Genomic DNA, 24843 nt, shown 5'->3' with positions numbered 1-24843 from the left:
TTTTAAAATCTGCACAGCTGGTGCACATCTGAGTCACACACGTATCTGACAATTTTGCAACGCACAGGCCTTTGAAAAGCGATCAGATTGTAAGCCCAAAATAAAGACATCCAGCTTAATGCCTTTGAACCCATCACAATCACAGAGATACAAAATGTATTAAAAAGAATGAAACCGTCATCACACCCATTTGATCAAATCCCTACCAAAATGCTTCTTCTTATCCCGGACACAATAGCAAAAACCCTAGCAGATATTATAAACTGCTCCTTATCACATGGCATCTACCCAGATGACCTAAAAACTGCCTCAATCAAGCCACTGCTAAAAAAACCAAATCTAAATGCATGTGATCCCAACAACTTCCGCCCTATTTCCAACCTACCATTTATAGCTAAAATCATGGAAAAACTGGTAAACACCCAACTATCCAACTACCTAGAGGACCACAGTATTCTGTCCCCAAACCAATATGGTTTTCGCAAAGCCGCAAGCACCGAAACGCTACTAATTTCACTCATGGACTACCTACTCTCTGGTATTGATAAAGGCCAAGCATATTTTCTAATCCTCCTTGACTTCTCGGCGGCCTTTGACACCGTCAACCACGCCCTTCTTCTAAAACAGCTGGCAAACATTGGTTTAACAGGTGCCACACTAAACTGGTTCAAAACATTTCTAGAAAACAGAGGATACAGAGTCAAAATTCATAATAAAGAATCCCAATACCACCCTTCTAATAGAGGAGTGCCGCAAGGATCATCACTTTCACCCACCCTTTTCAATGTCTACCTGCTACCACTCTGCCAACTACTAACAAAATTACGCCTGAAACATTTCCTTTTTGCAGACGACGTACAGATCGTAATCCCTATAAAAGAATCAATCTCAAAAACAATGGAATACTGGGACAGTTGCCTATTAGAAATTAAACTTCTCCTCAACAGTCTAAACCTTGTACTCAATGCTTCGAAAACAGAATTCCTGCTCATATCACCGGAAAACAATAACACACTTCCTAAACCACCCACACTCCTTCAAACAACCCACGTAAGAGACTTAGGAGCCATCCTAGACAATCGTCTCAACCTCAAAACATTCATTAACCAAACTACCAAAGATTGCTTCTACAAATTACATATCCTGAAAAGAATAAAACCGCTGTTTCACACTCAGGACTTCAGAACAATCTTGCAAGCAATAATCTTTTCCAAACTAGATTATTGCAACTCATTACTATTAGGCCTCCCAGCTTCTTACACCAAACCTTTACAAATGGTTCAGAACTCTGCAGCCAGAGTCCTTACAAATTCCAGGAAAATTGACCACATTTCACCTATTCTCAAAAACCTCCATTGGCTTCCGATCCACTATAGAATCATGTACAAAACCATTAACATCATATACAAAACTATCAACCAACACACGCAACTTGACCTACAAATACCACTTAAAAAATTCACCTCCGCCAGGCCTATCAGGGAACACTACAAAGAGTCACTCCAAATTCCAAAGGCCAAAACCTACCAACATAAATCCTTGAGTCTCAGAGCCTTCTCATCAGCAGGTCCAGCTCTCTGGAACTCGATCCCACCTGATTTGAGACAAGAGCCATGCTCTTTAACATTTAGGAAAAGACTAAAAACTTGGCTTTTCAAAAAAGCATTTCCAAGCCTTGAATAAAACCTCCTCTCACTAGCACGAACTCGTATGCAATAATGGAATGTAAACACGAATCAACCAACCTCAAACCCTCTCTCACTAATTCCTGCTGAATATTTATCATACTATTACCATTCACAACTGTCATATTTATTCATTTGATTACCTATGTACCGTTTCATAGTCTTATTTTTTCACTTGCTATTCTAATGTATCAATAGGCTGAAATGTAAATATTGTGCTGTTCAATTTCTCCCCTTCCATCCCAAGTTTATTTTCCTTGTTTTTTTGTAACTTTCCCTCTCCCTTTTTCTGATTCACTGTATTTAAAGTTCAAGGTTCTTATTGAAAATATTGTTTTTTACGTTACGTTATGCTTTACACTCCTTGTTATTTGTAAACCGGGTTGATGTGATGCCTATCATGAAACTCGGTATAACAAAAACAATAAATAAATAAATAAAATAAATAAATATTGTACTCAAATGCAGTTCACCTTGAGCTGCCACTGAAAAGACACTAGTTAAATTTTTGAAAAAATCCCACTCATTTTTTGTTATCCTGCCACAACAAAGTTCCTAAAAACAGAGTTTGTTGCTGTCACTCCAATTTACTAACCCTATCAGTCAGTGACCCCTTTAAATATAGGAAATGTCCAGACTACAATTATAAAATCAAACACGGGATTTTTTAAATACAAAAATACCACTGTTTTTTTACATTAAACTTTTTCTTAGACATTGATGATACAGTTCAGGAAGATATACACAAACAATGGTAATAATTCAAGTTAACACTCGTAGACTTGAGACACAAGCAAGGGAAGAATGAGTGTAGATATGAAATACATTAAGATACAGCAAGGGGCGCGCATTTCACTCTATCCTCTTTTTCCCTGCCAGCATGGAGCCAAGCTTTCAGTGGTCACGAGGTCATAAACCAGACACTGCTGTGCACTAAATTCAGGAACTCTTCCAAAATGAAACGATGGTATAATGTGCAGCATAAATGACAGGTATGGCAACTTTTTTCCCCCATCGTGTGACATATCATTCTGCTCCAGTACAACAAGACATCTTACAGTCTATCAAGCTTCTTCTTGAAAGGAGGCAAGAACTGAGAAATATTATTCAAAATGGTTTCCAGTCCATTTCAGCTTCCAAACAGCAGCAAGCTTATTCATTCTGGCCCAGACCAATTTGGCTGCATATACCAAAACAGAATTGAGCCCCTATAACTCCTTCAAAACAGGGTCTTCGGCCAAATGATTTATTTTTGGTCACCTGTTTTTTTTTTAGGGGAGTCACCTGCTCGGCCCTCAATAACGGAGCAAACCACTTACCAAAATCTGCAGGTATCTTTCAGTTCACTAGCCTTACTTTAAAAAAAGAACTTTATTTGCAGGATGTCACAGGAGATGTTCTGTTCTCAAGGCTGCATCACCTGACCCACAATAGGACTATTTGAAAAGCACTTCATTTTTGAATAGGATTGTTTGCATCTAGCCCATAAAGAACATATATAATTTAATAAAAAAAAAAAAGTTTTCTACAATTTAAACCTAACTACAGGATCAAGCAAGAACCTAAGTCAAACCATAGCCATACTGGTCTTAGAGACTGTAATCCTTTTACTGCAGGGGTGGCCATCTCCAGAGGCATGCAAATTTATTACTTGTTTATTCATTGTGGATGTCCTGAAATCCCGGCCTGTTTATGGCTTTCAAAGACTAGAGTTGGCCACCCCTGTTTTACTATATCAACATAAGAAAAACCCAAGATCCTGCAGTATGAGCTTTTGCAACCACACAGTTCATTACTTCATCCGAATACAGAATTTATGTGGTCTCGTGTCTTATTTTACAAACCTAAGAATAATTCAAAGATAACACAATTCAAAGACAACTCACACAGTTGGTCCAAAGAAAAAGTATCATGATATGAATTAGGCTTGCATTAACGGCTAATTTAAATGAACCTCACATTAAGAAAAAAAAAAAAACAAACAACTTACCCGAGCCCAATAACGGAAAGCCAGCACTAGGGGCACAAGAACAGGCTCCAGCTTGCCAACTGCAGACAGCAAATCAGTAGTAAGGCATGCTACGTCATTTCCAGCACTCACTTTGCACGTTAAGCCACTGCCAATGAGGGGGGACAAAAGAGTTTGAGAGTATAAACACAGTCCAAAGCAGTGGCACTAATTCAATTATTCAGTAAGTTAGTCTTCTGCCAACTTTTCAAAGAGAAGACGGCTTATAGGATGCACGCATGGGTGTGTCCCATCTTTAATGTGAAATCCCTACCAAAATCTCAGCCTGTGTCAAGGGGATCCTAACAGGGGTAATTTTTTTTTTTGCACAGGTTTCAGAACGTCGGCTCCATTAGCTCTGCGTGAAACTTGTCTTGCTTACCCATTGCTCTTATTCCTATGTCTCCTCTCTTTTCTGTCCCATCTCTTACATTTTTACAGTTTGTTAGGATAAAAGGAATGTGCAACTTTCATGATGGCTACATCCTCCATTCTTCAGCTGTTCATGCTAAATTTATACTAGTCTTGGTGTGATGCTTGCTTAGGATTCTGATATGAATCTCACCCCTGTTTACTGATTTAAGTAAAAGGTTTTAAAAAAAACACTTTATACTTTAATAACTACTCAGTAAAAAAAGGCATTTTTCTAATTGCCAATTAAATTACCCCCAGATTGTTCGCTGGTGCTGTTACATAACAGGCAGCTGGAACAAGTTAAAATACCCATTTCACTTATTTTCAGGCAAACACTAAGCGGCAGCAGACAATCTCTTTTCTATTTAGGAACAACAATAACACTGCTGCTTCTATTTTATTAAATCTGTGCAGGCCATGTTATTCCATTCAACTTGCATGAGTGCAAATGGCTGACAGGCTCTTGCCATCTTCAAAGTGTAAAATTGTATCCCAGACCAGAGCAGAAGTGCCTCCAGATTCTGAGTTCAGAATCCCAGACAGAGGATCATTTCTGCAAATCTTTGCCTTTTTAACAAGTCAGGTATAAGATGACGACAATCATTTCCAGCCAGGCAAATTCTATAAGCCTTCTCAGTTTCTTCTCCATGAGCACATTCCCATTATCTAGACTTCATCTAACCTTTCATTCTGGCTTTCCTTTTCTTTGTGTGATCTCAGTCCATTCTGAAAGCTATCTGCCCTCGTTCCAAAGGACAAATCACCTCATCTCACAGGCACTGACACCCAGGATATTAAAAAAAAAAAAAGTTCAAGATTTGCTATTTCTTCTGACTATAGTGAGCAAGAAAACAGCCTACCTTCTGCCTGACAATGAACAAAAAGATCTTCTGCAGAGAAAAAATTAAACTTGTTTTTCTAGGCAGCATGTAAACTGATGTCCCATCTCCTTGCGACGTGCTCTCACTGGAATGTCCCCAGGTGTACTGCTCATAGAAGCATGCTGACAATAACTGAGCCCTGGACACTGAAAACCTGGCACATCCCTATGGAAAAACGATCCTCCTGCCATTCTTTGTCACAACACCAACCTTTTAATATCTTTGCAAAAGACAACAGGAACTTTGGCATGGAAGTCTGACTCCACATCTGAATAAAGAGCTGCACAAGAGAGAGAAGGGGAAAGAAAGTCACATTGTAATCATGCTCATCAATCAAATGACACAATGCACACATATGGCTTATGGTTTGAATTTTTTTTTCTGGGGATGTATTTATTTATACATTTTTAAACAGATGTATATTACAGGAACTCTACTTTTTCCAGAAATAATTTATAATTGAAATCAGTGTTAACGCTCATCTGAATAGTTCAGTTTCTTGGGTAAACTACTTTAGCTTATCCACAATTAAAAATTTCTACTAATGTATGGGGTAAATAAGTTGACAATTAAACTATGAAATCAGCTGCCATGGATTCAAGGGTTTTAGGTCTGTTGGGCGCTGCTGACGCTGAAGTTACCGTCAGAGACGGAATGCTGGGCTAGATGGAACACTGGTGCAACCCAGCTTGGCCATTACCTCCAATCATACACATTCCAGCCATCTTTCATCTTGTAACTCACTCCTGATTGGTCTCTAGGATAATGCTATCCCAGAATTCAGCGGCTTGGATCCTTACTGGGCATCTCTCGCAGAGATCATATTTCTCCCAGCTTATATTCCATTATACATAATAATGTACAATGACAATTCTACGTGGTTAAGTGCCCAACCAAACAGAAATTTACTCTCAATGCACAAAAAACAACTACAAGTACCCACAATTAGAATTGCCAGACTAGCTATCACAAGATGATGTGCTTTTTCTGTCGCTGGCCCTCAAATCTGGAATGCAATCCCTGATAATCTGAGACAGATTACCAACAGTTTTAAAAGAGTTTGAAAACCTCTCTTTTCAGGAGTGCGTTTGACGCCATTACCAATTCTTAAATTCCCCTCCCCACGGCTCTCAAACTTCCACTATGATATCTCCATTATTTTCTAGCATAGTTTTTTTATGTTCTTGGTTTGTTCCTAATCAAAACCTGTTTTATTTTCATTTTAGTGCTTTTAGTTTATGTTAATATTTTATTATGTATGTAACTCAACTATGTAAACCGCTTTGACCACCTTTGGGTGTAACAGCGGTATATAAATAATTTTAAACATAAATACATCTGGCAATACAATTAGTTGGGGCTTCATATTTATGCTTAACAGTTCATACCAACATCACATTTTCTTTTCATTCGGTGGAGTTTTAACAGCAGTAAAATGTAACTATTTCCATTTTTTTTTTTTTAACTGCCTTTCCATCAAATGCTCAAGATGATGTACAAAAACAAAATCTTAAAAACAAAATACATAGCAAGTCATATAACTATTAGTAATATACCACATAAAAACCATAACCATAAAAAAAACAAACACAAAACACAACCTAAAACCCTAATAAGACTAAATAAATCCGTATTCCAATAAAAACCATAAGAATTCTCTTAAGCAAAGATCATAGTATCTAATTAAATACTAAGTCATATTCGATCTATCTCTCTTATATGTCTCTCTATAGTATTGCATACATCTCGAGGCACATTAGAAATAAGTAGTAGCAGTAATATTACAGGTAGCATATAAATGGCACAAAAAAGTAAACATTTGTGACCAACTGAATCAAAAGTGCTGCCAAGTCTTCATAGGAACATCTGATTCACATACACTTAATTACATCTCTGCACTATATTAATGTGATAAAAGCTGGTTTTACAGCAGCACACAGAGAGCTCCTTGCTCAGAGTCAGGAAGTCAGTGTGTATCTGAACAAGGCCCTCTGCATGAATATAACATGCACCAGCATGGTAAAATATAGGGATCTAGTGGAGACCACAAACAGATTTGGTCACCAGTTTCCGTCAGCAATTGTCCTCCCAAGTTGAAGAAGCTGTCTCTGCTGCCCTATCTAGAGGGGCTTGGTGTAAGGAGTCCAGTGAAATCTTTGTTCCCTAACAGCCCTCAATATCCTGAATGGACACCTCAGTGGATAGAGCACCTGAAGCTCTTTGACCAAAGATGAAGAAAATTATAGTAAAATTAGTCCTTACCTGCTAATGTTTGTTCCTGTAGTACCACGGATCAGTCCAGACCCCTGGGTTTTGCCTCCCCTCCAGCAGATGGAGACAGAGAAGTATTAACAGACTCCGTCTTATACTCCTGAGGTGCCACCTAGAGTCTGAGTATTACACTGTACTCAAGCAGAAAGATTAAAGCATAGCTTCCACATAAACAACCTCCAACGAATGAAACCATGCCCAAACTCTTTTCCCTGAAAAGGGGAGCATTCGGTAAACTTGCAGAAATATGACCAATTACCGGCCAAGCGGGCTCTCCGTTTTCCCATGGGCGGGACTGGATTGATCAGTGGTACAACAGGAACGAAAATTAGAAGGTAAGAACCAATTTTCCTTTCCCTGTACGTACCTGGATCAGTCCAGACTCCTGAGATGTACCAAAGCTTCCTTAACCAGGGTGGGACTGAGAGTCCTGCTTGGCGTACACTGGCCCTGAAGGAACTGGTCTCAAGGGCCCGGACATCTAGACAATAATGCCTGGCAAAAGTGTGTGTAGATTTCCAGGTAGCCGCCCCATAAATTCTCTGCGGTGACACCTGTTGACATTCCGCCCACGAGGCCGCTTGCGATAGAGTAGAATGAGCTTTAAGACCAACCGGAATCGGACGGCCCTGAACAAGGTAAGCCGAAACAATAGCTTCCTTTAGCCAGCGTGCGATAGTTGCCCTTGAAGCTTTATGACCCCTCCTGGGTCCACTCCACAGAAGAACAGATGATCTGAAAGACGGAAACCGTTCGTGACCTCCAAGCAACGCAACAACGCCCTCTTTACGTCCAACTTCCTTAAATCCCTAGTCTCTGGAGTAGAAGAATCCAGACCCAAGAAAGAAGGGAGCTCCACTGTGATTCAAATGAAAGGAGGACACCACTTTTGGGAGAAAAGAGGGAACTGTTCTTAAGGAGACTCCTGCTTCAGAAATCTGTAAGAAGGACTCCCTGCAAGTTAAGGCCTGAAGCTCAGAAACACGCCTTGCTGAGGAGAAAGCCACAAGAAAAACAACCTTCAATGTCAGATTCTCAGGGTTGCTCGTTTCAATGGCTCAAAAGGAGTAGTACAAAGGGTGCTGAGAACCAGATTGAGCTTCCACGAAGGAAAGGGGTTCCGGACAGGATGACGCAAATGCTTAGCCCCTCTCAGAAAACGAGCCACATCCGGATGAGATGCTAGTGCAACCCCCTGCACCTTTCCACGAAAATAACCAAGAGCTGCCTCCTGAACTCGTAGGGAATTAAACGCCAGCCCTTGGCTAACCCAGCCTGTGAAAAATCCAGAACATCCGGAATTGAAGTCCTGTACGGCTGCACTTCGTGGTCTAGACATGAAGACACTCCCCAAACTCTAACATACGCCATGGAGGTAGAAGTTTTACAGGAATGTAAGAGCGTGACGATAACCGCATTCGAGTAACCCTTACTCCTTAATCGCTGCCTTTCAAAAGCCATGCCGCTAGACAAAAGTGATCTCTCTCCAAAACAAACAGGGCCTTGGTTGCAGGAGATTCGGAGACAGCCGAAATCTCAGCAGACTGTCCACTGCTAGATTCAGAAAGTTGGCAAACCACGGACACCGTGGCCACTCTGGAGCCACAAATATCACCTTGCCCGGATGAGCTTCGATGTGGCGCAGAACATTTCCAACCAACGGCCATGGTGGAAAGACGTATAACAGAACGTCCTTTGGCAGGGAAGGACTAGAGCAGTGGTTCTCAACCCTGTCCTGGGGACCCCCCCAGCCAGTTGGGTTTTCAGGATATCCACAATGAATATGCATGAGAAAATTTGCATACACTGCCCCCATAACATGCAAATTTTCTCTCATGCATATTCATTGTGGATATCCTGAAAACCCGACTGGCTGGGGGGGTCCCCAGGACAGGGTTGAGAACCACTGGACTAGAGCATCTACCCCCTCTGCTCCTGGTTCCCGTCGCTGAATGAAAAATTGAGGAGCCGAGACAGGAAGTGATGTCAGCCCAGCAGATGGCCACTTAAAACTGAACTTCCTCTGACAACAGACAAAATCTCCTCACATCCAGCACACCAGCGGTCAAATTTCTCTCAACCTGCTCCAAGTATCTGACATAAACGCAGCAGATGTTGACTTGGTGAAAACCTGTTGATTTTAAGAAGTACTCGTATCATAAATTAGCCGTGGAAGGTGAGTCCCCGGGAGCTGACATGGCGGCAACATCCGATATGGGTGACGACTCAGAAGGACCGCTTTCGGATGAAAGTGAGCTGCCAACAAGGGCAGAAATGAAAATCTGGTTCGCCGATTTAAAAAAAAGATATATCGACTAATACCACTGACATTATGACCTCGATCGAGGAACTAAAAAGGGACATAGCAGAAAATAGCCGCCGCATATTTGAGGTGGAAACTCAGGCGGAAACTAATAGCGAGGACATCAAAGTGAATCGTGAAAACTTGAATCTCCTGCAATTAGAGTTCGAGCGCCTTCATGAAAAGGTTGAAGACCTTGAAAATCGATCTAAGCGGCATAATCTAAAATTCAGAGGCATACCGGAGCTGCCCGAACACAAAGACTGCATCTCAGTAGTAGCTCAGATCAGCGCCATGTTATTAGAAGGCGCAGCTACACAGACATCGGCACCAGACCTGGCGGTAAAAATAGCTCGCGCACATAGAGTATTGGGCCCACAATTCAATAACAAGCCGAAAGATATAATAGCTTGCTACCATGAATTTGCAGTTAAGGATAAAATCGCAGCGACTGCAAGGCAACAAACAACCTGGAAATGGCAATGGCATGACATCATGATTTTCACTGATCTTTCACAGACTACTATCAAGAGAAGGCGGGACTTCAAACCTATAACTGATCTCCTGTGAAAAGACAACATACGGTACAGATGGTTGTTCCCCTTTGGAATTAGTTTCTCCATGAAGGGGGAAAGCCATCGCCTTAAATCACCAGCAGAGGCCTCAAGTTCTTAAAGAGGTGGGGGATACTCCGAAATTGCAGAGATACCAGCCATAGAGAAGATCCTCCTCGGTGGCAAAGGGTGAATAGAGGCAACAAGCAGTTGCGGCGTAATCCTGATCCCACTTAAAACCATAATGGCGTTTCTTTATGATGTATAGGATCCGCTATAGCACTGATTGCTAAAATCAGGTTTTGGTATTATCTGAAGTGGATAACTAATATATTGTCAATGTTCTATGCCAATAAAAATTTATAAATGTAAAAAAAAAAAAAATTGAGGAGCCTTGGCATAACGGAACGTTGCCATGAAATCCATGGAAGGCATGGTCCAGCGTGTGCACAGAAGACGAAAGGCCTCTTTGGAGAGTTCCCACTCCCCTGGGTCTAACTGGTGGCAGCTGAGAAAATCGGCTTGCACACTGTCCAACCCGGCAATGTGAGAGGCCGCAATCTTGTAGAGGTGTTGCTCTGCCCGATTAGAAGCTGAGCTTCTGCGCCACCGGACGACTCCTGGTTCCCCCTGACGATTGATGTAAGCCACCGTTGTCGCTTTGTCGGAGAGTACCCTCACTGAGCGTCCCTCTACTAAAGGAAGGAGGGCCTGCAGCGCCAACCGAACAGCTTTGGTTTCCAACAGATTGATCGACCAGAAGGATTCTGTTCTTGTCCATTGGCCTTGCTCTGCCGTTCCTTAACAAACCGCTCCCCACCCGGAGAGACTGGCATCAGTCGTTACCACTATCCAAGAGGGAATTTCCAAATCCACCCCCCACCGTAAATTGTCTGGACACAGACACCAAAGAAGACTGGACCGTGCCTAATCCGTCATTAGGAGGAGAAGATGAAACTGTTCGGAGAGTGTATTCCACCGAGAGAACAAGGCTGACTGAAGAGGGACACATATGCGCAGAGGCCTAAGGCACCAGTTCGAGAGTGGAAGCCATCGAACCAAGGACCTGCAAATAATCCCAGACCCTGGGATGAGGCATGGATCACAAGGACTCCACCTGAGTGAGAAGCTTGGACAATCTTTCCTCTGTAAGAAAAACCTTTCCCAGGATAGTGTTGAACTGAGCACCCAAACACTCCAAGGACTGGGAGGAAACCAGGTGACTTGTCGGGGTTGACCACCCAACCCAACGAACTCAACATCTGTAGCACCCTCTGCACCGCTGTTCTGCAAAGGTGTTCTGACTTCGCTCGAATCAGCCTATCGTCCAGGTAGGAGTGTACCAGAATCCCCTCCTTTTGCTGGACCGCTGCCACAACCACCATCACCTTGGTGAAGACTCTGGGCGCCGTCGCTAGACCGAACGGTAGAGCGCAAAATTGAAAATGATGCCCCAGGATCACAAACGCAAATATTTCTGATGATCCGGGTGTACAGGAATGCGCAAGTAAGCTTCTGTCAGATCCAGAGACGCTAGAAATTCCCCTTTGCGTACAGACGCTATCACAGAGCGAAGAGTTTCCATCCGAAAACGAGGTACTTTTAGAGTCCGATTGACACTCTAAGTCTAGGATGGGATGGAAGGTGCCCTCCTTCATGGGCACCACGAAATAGATGGGAGTAGCAACCTTGCCTGAGCTCTCCTGCGGGTACCGGAACTATGGCGCCTAGGTCCTGTAACCGCCGCAGAGTGTCTTGTACCGCCCGGCATTTTTGGTGGTACCCACAAGGGGAAACCATGTACCGCTCGTGGATCGGCCAAGCAAAATCTAACACGTAACCGTGTTCTACTATACTGAGGACCCACTGATCTGAGGTTAAGTTTGTCCACTCTTCTAGAAAAAGGGATAACCTCCCCCCTATTCTTGGGAAGGAAGAGTGGACTGGCCTCACTTCATTGCGCTGACTTGGGACCCCCCCATGAGATTGTGGGGCTCCATCTCTGGCAGGCCAGCACCCTCGAAAGGACTGATTCCAAGAAGATTGGTGGCCAGGACCCTGTCGAAAGGATGAACTGGCGGACCGTGAAGAGCGAAACCGGCGATTTCCCCGAAATCTTGCCCGTTGAGTAAAGGATCCTCTCGTCCTGGGTCTATCCTCCGGCAACCTATGGACTTTATTCTCCCCTAATTTTATCATGTCCTTCAATTGTTGCCCGAACAGCAACTTACCCTTGAAGGGTAAGGAACCCAGTTGAGCCTTAGTTGAAACATCCGCCGCCCAGTGTCTAAGCCAGAGGAGCCTGCGGGCTGACACGGCCAAGACCATAGTCCTGCCAGACGTCCGTAACAGATCATAAAGCGCGTCAGCACTGTAAGCTACCGCTGCCTCCAGGCGCCCTGCTTGCACCAGCTCACTTGCAGAAAGAGATGCCGTGGCTTGCAAATCCTGCACCCAGCGGAGACTGGCTCGTAGCACGAAACTGCTGCACATAGCGGCTCGGACCCCTAGGACTGAAACCTCAAAAATCTTTTTAAGTTGCAATTCCAATTTGTGATCCTGCAAATCCTTCAGGGAAGTGGTGGTTTTCTAGGTCACTGCCGAGACCATGGCGTCCACCTTAGGGACCTTAAGGAGGTCCAGGCGCTTCTTCCGGAAGCGGGTATAACTTGTCCATAGCCCGACTTACCTTTAAGACAAGGTCCGGAGTGTCCCACTCCTTAAACAAAAGATCCATAACTGACCTATGAAACAGAAAAGATCAAGCTGGACCCTTGAGCCCCACCATCACCGGATCCATAGTCCTAAACCGTGAATCCTCTGGAGGAACCTCTATGCCCAGCTCCTCCAAAACGGCCGGGATAAGCGGACCTAGTTCATCCTTTCGGAACAGTCGGACCACCTTGGGATCATCGCCTTCTACGAGAGGCGAGCCTACTTGTTTGGCCGGCTGGAGCTGGAGATCCTGATCCGCATCCGGTCCCTTACCAGGGGCTTGCAGAGGAGACTCCCCTTCATCCGCCCCCTCCGCATCCGAACTGTCCCCCGGACAGGAAAGGGACCGGAGAGGGCGTTTGGCTTTGGAGGCTTCCATGCCACCGTGTGCCTTGGGATGCTTGTGGAGTGCTGAGGGCTCTTTCCCCGTCCCCACAGACGCCGGGACCTCATGGGGTATCTTAGTACCCTGGCTCTTTGCTGCTTTCCGTGCTTTGAAGGCTTTTTGCATTAACAAAACAAACTCTGAGTAGAACGAGGAAGACAACTCATCCGAGTCTTTCCCCTGTTCCTCGTCAGAGGAAGAGATCTGAGCTGCCTGCAAGTCGCCCTCCCCAGGGGTAGCAGGACACGGCGAAAGAGGTGGCAGGGAGCTCCCCTCCCCCAGGGCAGCCTTCTCCTGCTCTCCGAATGTTTGCAGCAAGGCTTCAGTACCTGCGCTGAGGAGAAAAGGGTCCTGAGAATGCTGCAGCAATTCTGCCCTTCCAGGGTCCCTGCGTGCTCTAGAGCTGCTGCGCTGCAATTTCGCCAGAATCGGTTTCCCCCGAAGAGCCTTCACCGCCAGACAAGCACCTGGTACAAATTCCGGCACGCAGAGCAGGCCGCACTACGAGGCATGACCCCAGAGTTAAATTAGGATCGGGCCCGAGAAATGAACCAGTGTGGCGAAGCCAAACCCCCGGGAGCTCGTAGGTACTGAAATGGACAGGGAAAACAGCGCCAGAAGGAAGGGGAGCCCGAAAGAGACCGCCGGGCCGGCTGAAAAAACTAAATAAATCACCTCGGCATTGATCTTTTTCTTATGTGCAGACCTTCAGAGGGTGAGTGAACCAGGCCCCCCGGTATCACCCTCAGCTGCAGGCAGGTACAAGGTTCTCAACCCTCTGCCCCAGAGCCTCAGCTACCATGGGGGATGGTCCCACCAGGACCTAGCAACCCCCCTGGGAGGCTTAAAGATAGATATCTATCTCTCTATCTATATATAAATATATATATATAGATAGAGAGATAGATATCTATCTCTATATATATATATATATATATATCTATATATCTATATATATATATCTATATTTTTTTATTTTTTTTTTTTTAAATCCTTGTCCTTTTAGCCTTCTGTTATATTTTTAAGATTCCCTAAGGAACAAATACCAACCAACTAAAAACCTAACACTAAACCCAGACTAAAGGTTTTGCACCTCCACCATCTGCTGGAGACAGAGAAATACTGACAGACTAAGTGGCACTTCAGGGTATAGGGCAGAGTCCGTTAAAACTTCTGTCTCCATCTGCTGGAGGGGAGGCAAAACCCAGGAGTCTGGACTGATCCGGGTACGTACAGGGAACCTAAAATGGAAAAGAAAAAATAGAACACACACAATGTAAAAACAACTCACCACTGTTTTTTAAAACCTCAAGCACCTGTATCAGAACACTTGGCTGGCTCATCTAAAAAGCAATCAGAAGAAAAGGACACCTTTAGGATCCAAAGTACACAAATAAATTTCTCAATATTACATTTTTGATTTATATGCCACCTCCTCCAGAAAGGATCCAGAGAAGCTTACAACCAAAGCTATCAATACGACAGAATATAGCAAAACACAAAAAAAAAGGTGACCCCCCCCCCCCCCCCTCAGAATATCCACAATGCATATGCATGAGATAAATAGGTATTCCCTGGAAACCTATAACATGCAAATTTCTCTCATGCATACTTATTGTGGATACCCTGAAAACCCAACTGGTTGTGGAGTCGTCAAGATAGTTTGGGAAATCCTATAGTAAAATTACAAATGAAGCAAAATCTATTCCTGCCCCATCCCTCTTAAAAGGGACAGAGACAACTAAACCCACATTCCTGCCTCACCAATCTCCCTCAAATTGCTTCCTAACCCTCCAGGTCACTCCCAAAGGAACTCTCAAAGGGCAACCCGCTTTGGTTGTGCCTTTGGGGGAAGAATACTATTCCCAGAGTCTTAAAGGCTATGATGAATGCAAATAATGCAAATTATCCGCAGCAAAATATTTCCCCACCCCTAGACTACTTATCAGGTGATCCAGCTAGCCCCTTACTAGTCAAGGGCTAGAAGGGAAGTCTCTGCAGCTCCTTTCCAGGTGCTCTGCACATTAGAGGCATGCCCGGCTCTCATAGAGCCCTGGACAGAAGAGACAAACATGGGTCTCCTGTACCATTAGCATGTGTCAAGGGGTTAGCTTTTACGGACTTTTTAGTTTACCTTCAGTGGGCCCCAGATATCCAAATATGGGCTGAGCCATTGCTCCATATAATATTAAATGTAAATAACAAAACCAGGAACAAACAAAAGATATAGGTAATCTGCCAGTCCACATACCTTAGAAGGATACTTTATATCAATATTGATGTCACTAGTTTTAAAGGCAAATCTAGTCAGACAGGAACCATACATTCTTAATGAACAATCTGGGGGGAAAAAAAAAAAAATATATATATATATATATATATATATATATATATATATATATCAACCAGCACTTACATGCAGTCCAGTAATAAAATGCATTTGTATATTTTAAAGCAAGGAATTGTTTTTAACCAAAAAGTTATCTATTGCTCCATATCTGGGTTTGTTTGGGTTTTTTTTTAAACAGATAATACTTGGATTTGTTCTATTAAATATGACATCTCTACACTTTTATGTCTTACTATCTTACTTTTTTTTTTTAAATAGATTACATTCATTAAATTATGTTTATATCATTCAATCACATTACCATTTGTTATCCAAAGTAATGTTCAAACAGTTAATAAAAAAACAAACATGACATAACAGTATAAAGCTACAAGCATAAAAACCACAGTCTGGACTGATCTGGATAGGTACAGGGAAACAGCAGCTGATCTATAAACCCCAAACTTTCCTGAGTAACAATGGTCATAACTAAGCTTGCTTAACCATTCTAGCACCAAAAAGCTTTCCTTAGGAGAGGGGGGAACTCTAAGGACTTCTTAAAACCTGGAAAATCTTACAGAGGCGCACTTCCCCAAGTCAAGTGTTCGACAAGTGAAATTAATCTCCTTCCTAGTCCCAGCCCGCTGGGATATTCAGGAGAGCTTCCAGTGGAGGCCAGCAGTAGGACTGGGATGGTAAACCCTTAATTGATCTATTAAATAAGATCGTGCCAGTCCATCTATCATTTTGGTGATGAGAGAGATTTTAAACTGGATCCTGAAGGAAATCAGAAGCCAAGTGAGGAAAAGAAAGGAATGTACATGAAGGCATACTTTCATTCACTACTGGCATGAACAGAGGTTTCACAGGTATACTTTTGTGATAAGAGGTATTGGGATTATATGCATTTCTATGGTCTGTTTTTCTTTTTCTAACTTTTCCTTTTTTCTATGGGTTTTAGTATAATATAAGGGGACATGGTGTAATTAGCATGCTTGATGTTATATATGATATTGAGGTCCAGCAATTATAATGCAATAACTGAATAAATGTACATTTGGATTCAAAAAAATTGGTCCAGCAATTTAATAAGTGAATAAATGAAGATACGACTGAAGTGTTGACTGTTCTATATTATGATTTAGGATATTTATGAACAAAGGGTTCAACAAATACTACAAAATGTTTGACCTCTCAAGAACAGTTTGAGAACATTTTCTGTACCGTTCTTTGTATGCCGATAGCACCATACTAACATTTATTATGTACCACCACAGATTTAATATACATGACTGATGACAGTTCAGTGGATTTCCATCTCTGGCAGATCAAAGGCTTATTCATTGAGTGCATTGCGCACACGATGCAGGCATCTATTGTACTCTATATTTTTGTGATTTCCTGAAGTATTTTATTTATTATTTTTATATACCAACATTCGATCTGAGATATCAGATCGGTTTACATTCAGGTACTGTAGATATTTCCCTATCCCCAGAGAGCTTACAATCTAAGTTTGTACCTGAGGCAATGGAGGGTAAAGTGACTTGCCCAAGGTCACAAGGAGCGACAGCGGGACTCGAACCCTGGTCTCCTGGTTCGTAGCCCACTGCTCTAACCACTAGGCTATTCCTCCTTCCTGTAATTATAGTTTGACTCTATACAGCACAGGAGACAAAACAGAAGATTTCAATCTAATGGGGTATGAACACATAGAAAGGAAATGAATGGAGGTCCTGGGTGCAAGAATGATCATTGCCAAAGACTCGGTGTCTTGGGTCAATCACAGTCTCCATGTCGGTCTCAGTCTCAAGCACACATATCACTATATTCCTAAACCATGACTTAACTGACAGGGGATGAAGCACGCTTCCTACGACAACGGAAGAATAAAAAGACCAATAATACCTGCTAAGTGCAGCTGAACAATCTTTTCCATCTCACTGACAATTTCTTGCCGCACTCTGAAGTCATCTTCTGAGATGCCCTGTTCGTTTGCTGCTTCCATCAGTACAGACTGCAGAGCAGCAACCTGCGCAGGAGTAGGAGGTGGAAGGGCGCGCAATTCATCTTCTTCCCGTTTTTCCTACATAATGTTTGAAAGCAAAAAAGGTAAAAAATATTTCACTTTGTATCCATCTAGTAGATGGATCCATTTCGGGGAAAAAGACTACGTATTATATAAACACATACACCTCTACTAACATTGTCATCTTTAATCACCAAATGCAAAACAAAGAAAAGGAAACATATGTTGTGAGATGAAATACACATTTACAAACCCACAAGCAAAAAGAAATCAGAACAGCACGGAGTCGTTACAATCAAATGATAAAACCTTTATCCACAAAAGACTGTTCTTTTATCGCACTTAACACCATAACGTACAACTAGATGCTCCGCAAGACCAATTCTCTTCTCCTTTTTTCCCCACATCGAAGACACTTACCATGATATTTCTCTTGTGGCGCTTTTCTTTTATATGCTTGTGGGCACCCTGAATATTTTCAATATGAACCAAGCAGAGTTTGCATAGATACTGGCAGTTGGTGTATTCTGGAGAGCGCTGGAAAAGCCAACAACGTTAAAAATCAAGAGAGATGTTTGGCTTAACTAAAACAAACTCATGTATGTGTACAAATCTCACACTGTAGCAAAAAAGGTCAAAGGTTCATTTGCAGCTACTGAGAAACCTGTTAGCAAACATTTCCCCAGTGACTGTGTGCCAGACTGGCAACCCGGCTGTGCGGATACCACTGCCTTCACAAGAACGTGCACAACAGGTATCCAACTCGTTTATGCTTTGTGGACCTGTTTCACTGAATAAATCCAGATTGCCCACACTGGACCTTGTGAAGGCTATATAGTACCACTACACACAAAGGGCCAAGGCCAGATCTCTGGAACAGCAATCGCATGACTTGAATCGGTGAACAGATCTAGCAGGGCAGCTATTCTTGTGCAGGCAATAAATGCTGGCTCTAGCAACTATTTCCCCCTATTTTTTTTTGTTTTAAGAAACTGAAAAATATGGGCTCAGTTAAGACTGCATCATTCACCTCTACTTATAACAATTATAAGATTTTTAGTTATGTAAAGCACCCACGCACCTAAGTATTTCATAATAATGCACCACTTCAAATGGATGGCCAAGAAGCCTCCTTGAGGGAGGATGGTTTCATGACACCCCCCCCCCCCCCCCCCCCCCCCCAAGGATCACTTCTACAACATCCAGTCATGCTGCCACACGGAGCCCCGGGAAGACCAATTCCATGGTGCACCTGAAGTTTAATAGCCCCGAAAGGTGCCAGATTTTCTGCATGTACCTCTACCACCAGGCCAAAGAGTCAGCCCAAGCGTGCAAACTCTCTCACCAGCGTATATGGAAAAATCTTCAAAATCACCGCATAGCTACAAAATCTGCAATACAAACCTTGCAGCTAATTTTCAATTTCTGAAGAATGCCTACAGGGTCAGTGGGCTAAGAATACCTATGGACTTTGCACTTGCAAAAATCTGCAGGAAAATCATGCTTGTAGATTTGATGAGCTGTTTTGTATTTTGATGTTGCATTGTTTTGTTATGATTGTATTGCTGTTTTTGTTTATAACTATGTACATCACTTTGAAAGATTTCACTGTGAAAGCTGGAAAGCAATTCATAACTTTTCTATAAATAAATCGAATCTATGCACGCTGTTTCCATAATCTGCCCTCGGGAATTCCTCCACCCAGTCCAACTAAAAGCAGGCCAATACAGACTTTTCAGCCTGGCTGACAGAAGCAATTTTCAGCCTTGCCTACCTATCTTTGTAAATGGCTCTGAAAACTGATCTCTAAGAACTCAGAACTTTGCTTTCAATCAGTGTTACTTAATGGCTTTAAATGAATCATGCTTCTGCTGATAACCACCTACTTTTTATCCTAACATGATCCACTATAAGCAAGTATTTTTGGATTAGCATAATATTAATAGATCTATAGACATCCTCTATGTAAACACAAGACTCAGCCAATAGATTCTTGCATTTAAGTGACAGGAATTACACTAATGAGCATGCCGTTACATTACTTATGGCGTACAATTTCCCCCCCCCCCCCAAAACTACACACGGCAATCTACGGAGTTTTCACTTTTTTCTTGCGTGTACTTGGGCAAGCTTGATTACCTTTTCTAGTCTGAAAATGTAATCTCTTTCCAGTCGCTCTTCAGCCTGTTTTAAGCCCAGCTGTTGTTCTGCTATTGAAGTAGCTTCATCAATCTTGCACTCATGTTCTAAATTATCAGTGTCTGAATTAGGTATGCTGCTATTTGAGACTGAGTTCTTCATTTTAGCTGCAGAAAAAAAAAAAAAAAAAAGATTGTAATTTATTTTTTTTTGTATTATTATGCAGGTAAGTAAGAGCACAACAAAACATGTAGAAGGGAGACTGGGAAGCAGGGGCTGAGATTGCAAAATGTAGACAGTCTCGTTTAGTGAAGATTTGTACATTACAACAACAACAACAAAAAAAAACTTCCTCTTTCTAAAGGTCATTTTGGTTGTGCGATTTTTTACACTTACAGTGCTTTCTGTATTCAGATGATGTCTATGGCAACTGCAACAGGAATCTGGTAAGATTAGATGGGCCTTAAAGACCTTATCTGCTGTCATTTTCCATATAGTGGATTCCTACTCCCCAGTTTCTGTTTTGTGCTGTACCCTAGACAGTCCCACTCAGGCCGATGCAATATCAGCACGCGGCAAATAGATGCTCATGATGGAGCACCCGCTCTCCTAACGCGCACCGATCGACCTCTCCGGGGTGCCCGATGCAACATGCAAACGGATTGCCATGGTAAAAAGGAGGCGCTAGGGGGAAACTGTGTGCCCTAGTGTCTCCCTCAGCAGAGGGCACCCAGGAGAGGTGGCTGTCAGTGGGTTAGGAAAACTGACAATTTTACGAGCAGTATTTTCTGCTTTTCTGTCAACTTTAGGGGTTCCTCAAAACATAACGCCTGCTCTGGGGTAGGCGTTCATTTCTGAGGGCTAAAATGTGTGCAACAGGCACACATTGCTTTTCAGCCAGGCCTTCCCCTAAGAGCCATATCTTTGATACAACTTCCTGAACCCATACAGACTGTTATACACAACAGGAACACAACTGGATCTTGAAACTATTCACAAATGGGTTTTCCTAAGCTGGATTCCAATTCTATGTTAATTGCAAATTCTGATTTGAATGTAAGCTGTTCTAATGCCTCTTAATTTAAATGTATTGTAATATGCCTTGAGATCATCTTTGGGGAAAAAAAAGAATATCAAGTGATCATAAATTAAACAATAAATAGGAATATTCAGTGAACATGCTGCAGTATAATCCAACCTTACCCAAATCTTCAGCTTTGTCTTCTGTTGCGCTATCATCTGTAACACTCATTGTTTTCAACTTCTGAGTTCCTGAGGCACATTCAGATGAGGAGATGCCTTGTGGGAATTCCTTACTACCATCATCTTTTGTATCTTGTCTGCTGGGGAAGCTTTCTACAACCTTCTGTTTTCCTGCAGTTGATGTCATGTTTTCGGTGGCAGCCGGTGAACTCAACAGCTTCTTTCCTCTTTCATGACTTTGATGGTCTGATCCCGAGCCATTAGATCCAGTTATACAATTAGGGGTGTTCACTGTACATGATTTTATTTCTCCTGGTTTATCTGAAAATCCATCATTTTGTTTGTTTGTGTTGCTACTAATCCTATTTGGAGAACTGCTCCCAGTGTCTTTAACAAATTTCTCAGATTTGTGTTTGCTTTTCTGATTACTTAAAACTCTGACACCTTTGCCATCACCATGGCCAGCACGGGCAGACTTCTTTAATTCATGATTCCCATTTTTCAAGCTTTTTGACTCTTCCATTATTATAACAATCTACCTTTTCTACCACTTTGAGATTACTTAAAAAGCAGTTCTTGAATGACCCAAATTACTTTAGTTCTATTGTTGAGGCAAGGGAGCCAGTTACCTGGAGAAGAAAACAGTACAAGTTATCACTACTTATTTATTCTCATTATTCTCACATCAGGAAAAAAAAAAAAGCTACAGGAGCTGTTTAAAAAGCAAGTACAAATTATGAAGAGGAATATTTCAAGCCACTCCTCATATAGCAGGTTTGTACTACTTCAGCTTTTACTTCTAACCTGACTAGGTCAATCCCTGAAATTTATGACCTAGAGAGACAGCTTAGGGTTTATTTCCTGTTCAAATGTGGCTAATTAAGCTCATGAAAAAACTATAATACTCAAACTGCTACACAACAGAAATCTAAAATTATAGTCCGATTGATAAATAAACGCCCGAAAACCTCCTAAAAAAATATTCACAACAAAATCATTTAGTGAAGTTAGTTTTATATCAGCCTTTAGCGTTAAAAAAAAACTAGAGAGAGACGAACACATATCTTATTAACATGCCCTACAAAAAACAAACTATAAAATATATTCTAAATAAGCGTCCTCAACCTTTACTACCTGGTGAATCACATTAGCAACGAGGCAAATCTTCCAGTATCATCATCTTCAATCCTAACACTGAAGTGCCCATTCCAATTCCGCCCCGCTTTAAAAAAAAAAAAAAAAAAACAAACTGAAAACAAGGGGCCAGTAACGTGCAAGTGTCAGCCTGAGGGCCCTGAAGAGCTGCATGGGGCTTTTGTGCTGAAACCCTGCTCTTCCAAGTGGATCAAAACAAATGGCATACTAGTAAATAAATACTGCCGTCACCGGAGGCCCAGAATACGAACACCAGCGTCAAGCGGCAGCGGCATGCGCATCTTCTGAAAAGAACAATCACAACATGCACTCCTGGCGTCGCCGCCGGAGGCGGGGGGCAAGGGCCTTCCCCCCACTGCTTTGCCACCCTAGCCAGAACGCACCTTGCTACATTCCAGCGGGGGCTCGCTGGCCGCTGCTGCCGCCTTCTCCTCCAGCCACCGGCAACGGCCGCTGCAGGCGCGAGGCGGGGGCGGCGGCGGCGGCAGCTACGGTAATGGCTGCCGTGGGCCCCAATATCTCCTCCTCGGCTACGCCGGTGCTGGGAGGGAGGGGGGGGCAGGGGGTTAAGAAAAGGGAAGGAAAGGGGAGGGGGAGACTGAACGCGGGGACGCACGCAGCACGTAACCGGCACGCTGAGGTCACGTCTCCTTCTTCCCCCTGCCGCAGAGTAACGCGCCGCTGTGGGCCCGCCCCCTCCACGCACGTTCCTTAGTGGGCGGGACTTCTGTAAACAAAAAAGCACAAAGGAAGTATTTCTTGAGTTCGTTTTGGTGATGGCTCTCCTATCTAAAAGAATGATATGATTATACTATCGATGAATAACTTTATGAAATGTCCAAACCCCTGCCCCCCTCCTCGCCGCCCTTACCCAGAACTTTTTCAGTGTAAACAACCCTACTTGTATATAATATTTGTACATAATTCTATCGCCTATATATAATCTTGTTCCCATGCTTATAATCATATTACTTCGCTTATATTTCCCTTGTACAGTAATTCCCATCATGTTTCCCCCCCCTTACCACCCCCCAGTTCTCTTATCAGTTTCATTGTAAAGCCTTGTTGGCCAGTTTTATGTTACATGGAAACTGATGTGATGTTTGCTAAACGAATGTCGGTATACAAAAATTTTAAATAAATAAATAAATGCCAAAAAGAAAAACCCTGTGGTCACACCATACAGTATTAGTTATCAGTATGATTATTTTTTAAATTATATTTTTAGTGGCTTTTTAAAATGTTTAATATCCAATTTTTTATCCTACATTTTCAGTATTTAAATTTTTTTGGATCAATTACCGATCATTTAGCCCCTCTTCTTATTGCTTATCAGCTGGACTCTTTAAACAGCACTGCTAATGGACACAGCACGAATACACGCTTCCTGCTCTTGAGCCTTCTCGTTTTTTACATCTGCTGTCGGGATAAAATTACCACCCATACAAGATGTGCTCTTACTAACCCTCCTTCATTTGTCAAGCTTCCTCAAGCCTAGTTCTTCCGGGATGTCGTCTTTGTTCCTGCTTCTCCTTCTAGGTCCCATGATAATTGATTCTGTAATCTTACCCTTACTGTAAGCGAATGACTCCTTTTGTAAAAGGTTTGCAGTTTAAATGGGTACCTGAGGCACAGGGAAATGTAAACAGTATATGTCAGCAGAAAAAGATCTACGTAGTCCATCCAGGCTGCCCAGCAATTTTTTCTTATTTTTGAAGGGCGTAATTAGCCCTCCGTGCAGGTTACCCTCATGCCTTTTGTTACAGGTAAATCACTGACCATTTAGTCCTATCCTTTGTTTCTTATCTTTTAACTAGTTACCAGTCTATAATAGGACATTGCCCCTATCCCATGACTTTTTCATTTCCTGAAGAGTCTCTCACGGTGTCCTCAGAATGGACTTCACTGATTGCAGTTCTCTGAGTTCTGTTGCTTCATTAGTTTATTTTGTGTTTAGCAGACTTGAATACTTCCCTCTGATGAATAACAAAATTCCCTAGGATGTGATCTGTCTAAAGGGGAAGAAACTTTCAATTTGGATACAAAAATCTCACAGATAGTTAGTTACAGCTATTTGCCACCTTGGCTGTGGCATGGGGTAACCTGCATGGAGCGGTAGTTAACCAAATGGAGAAAAGTCATTAGTGGAGTAGCATAGGAATCAGTACTGTGACCTGTGCTGCTTAGCTTATTAATAAATGATCTGGAAAAAGGAACATAGATACATAGTAATGACTGCAGAAGAGGACCAAATAGTCCATCCATTCTGCCCAGCAAGCTTATCGTGGTATCTGCCGCACTGTTCAGGTCATCCGCATGTTTCTCTTAAGGATAGAAACTGCCGCTCCATGCAGTTATTCCCAAGATTTAAGTAAACCCATATACTGCTAGCAACATTTTTACTGGGTGATGAGCCTTCTTGAAAAAATCAGTGCTGCTTGACATGCTTTGCTTATGGACTTGGCCTTAGAAGCAGTCCTATGCTTTTTCCCTTATGTCTGCATATCAGTACCCCAGATCGTAATAGTCAGGGCCCGAGTTGATTGTTGTCTGAATCCAATTTCTCTTCCAGCCCCCACCACCATCAAAGCAGAAAGATTATCGTCAGATAATTTTAAAATCGTCCAAAATCGTTAGAGTGCACGATACAATACAAATGCCCCCGATTTATCGTCAGGGGCATTTGTATTGTATCGTTAAATAGGGCGCGGGAAAACCGGCACACCAAAACAACCCTAAAACCCACCCCGACCCTTTAAAACAAATCCCCCAC

At 42.6% G+C, this 24843-nt stretch overlaps 1 protein-coding gene across 7 annotated transcripts in view; it reads right to left on the bottom strand.

The window, feature by feature from the left end:
• TUT4 (terminal uridylyl transferase 4) overlaps positions 1 to 22711 on the bottom strand; it is a 106491-nt gene extending 83780 nt beyond the window's left edge. For 3 of the 7 annotated variants that reach the window (XM_029618822.1, XM_029618825.1, XM_029618823.1), the window contains exons 1-9: positions 22454 to 22706; positions 20916 to 21544; positions 19713 to 19879; positions 17994 to 18110; positions 17453 to 17630; positions 15467 to 15555; positions 14507 to 14558; positions 5199 to 5268; positions 3676 to 3802 (exon numbers count right to left, since the gene is read on the bottom strand). In XM_029618822.1, the coding sequence (XP_029474682.1) occupies positions 3676 to 3802; positions 5199 to 5268; positions 14507 to 14558; positions 15467 to 15555; positions 17453 to 17630; positions 17994 to 18110; positions 19713 to 19879; positions 20916 to 21438 (1323 nt within the window). In that variant the 5' untranslated portion in view covers positions 21439 to 21544; positions 22454 to 22706. Of the gene's footprint in view, positions 1 to 3675; positions 3803 to 5198; positions 5269 to 14506; positions 14559 to 15466; positions 15556 to 17452; positions 17631 to 17993; positions 18111 to 19712; positions 19880 to 20915; positions 21545 to 22453 lie in introns of all 7 variants that reach the window. The other 4 variants (XR_003859048.1, XM_029618827.1, XM_029618826.1 and 1 more) reach the window with 3 other exon arrangements.
• Between the last annotated feature and the right edge of the window lie 2132 nt (positions 22712 to 24843).

The sequence above is a fragment of the Rhinatrema bivittatum genome, chromosome 10 (assembly GCF_901001135.1).
Source record: "Rhinatrema bivittatum chromosome 10, aRhiBiv1.1, whole genome shotgun sequence".
NCBI lineage: Eukaryota > Metazoa > Chordata > Amphibia > Gymnophiona > Rhinatrematidae > Rhinatrema > Rhinatrema bivittatum.
The sequence above is the reverse complement of the archived record's forward strand: the minus strand, read 5'-3'. Positions and strand labels throughout refer to the sequence as shown.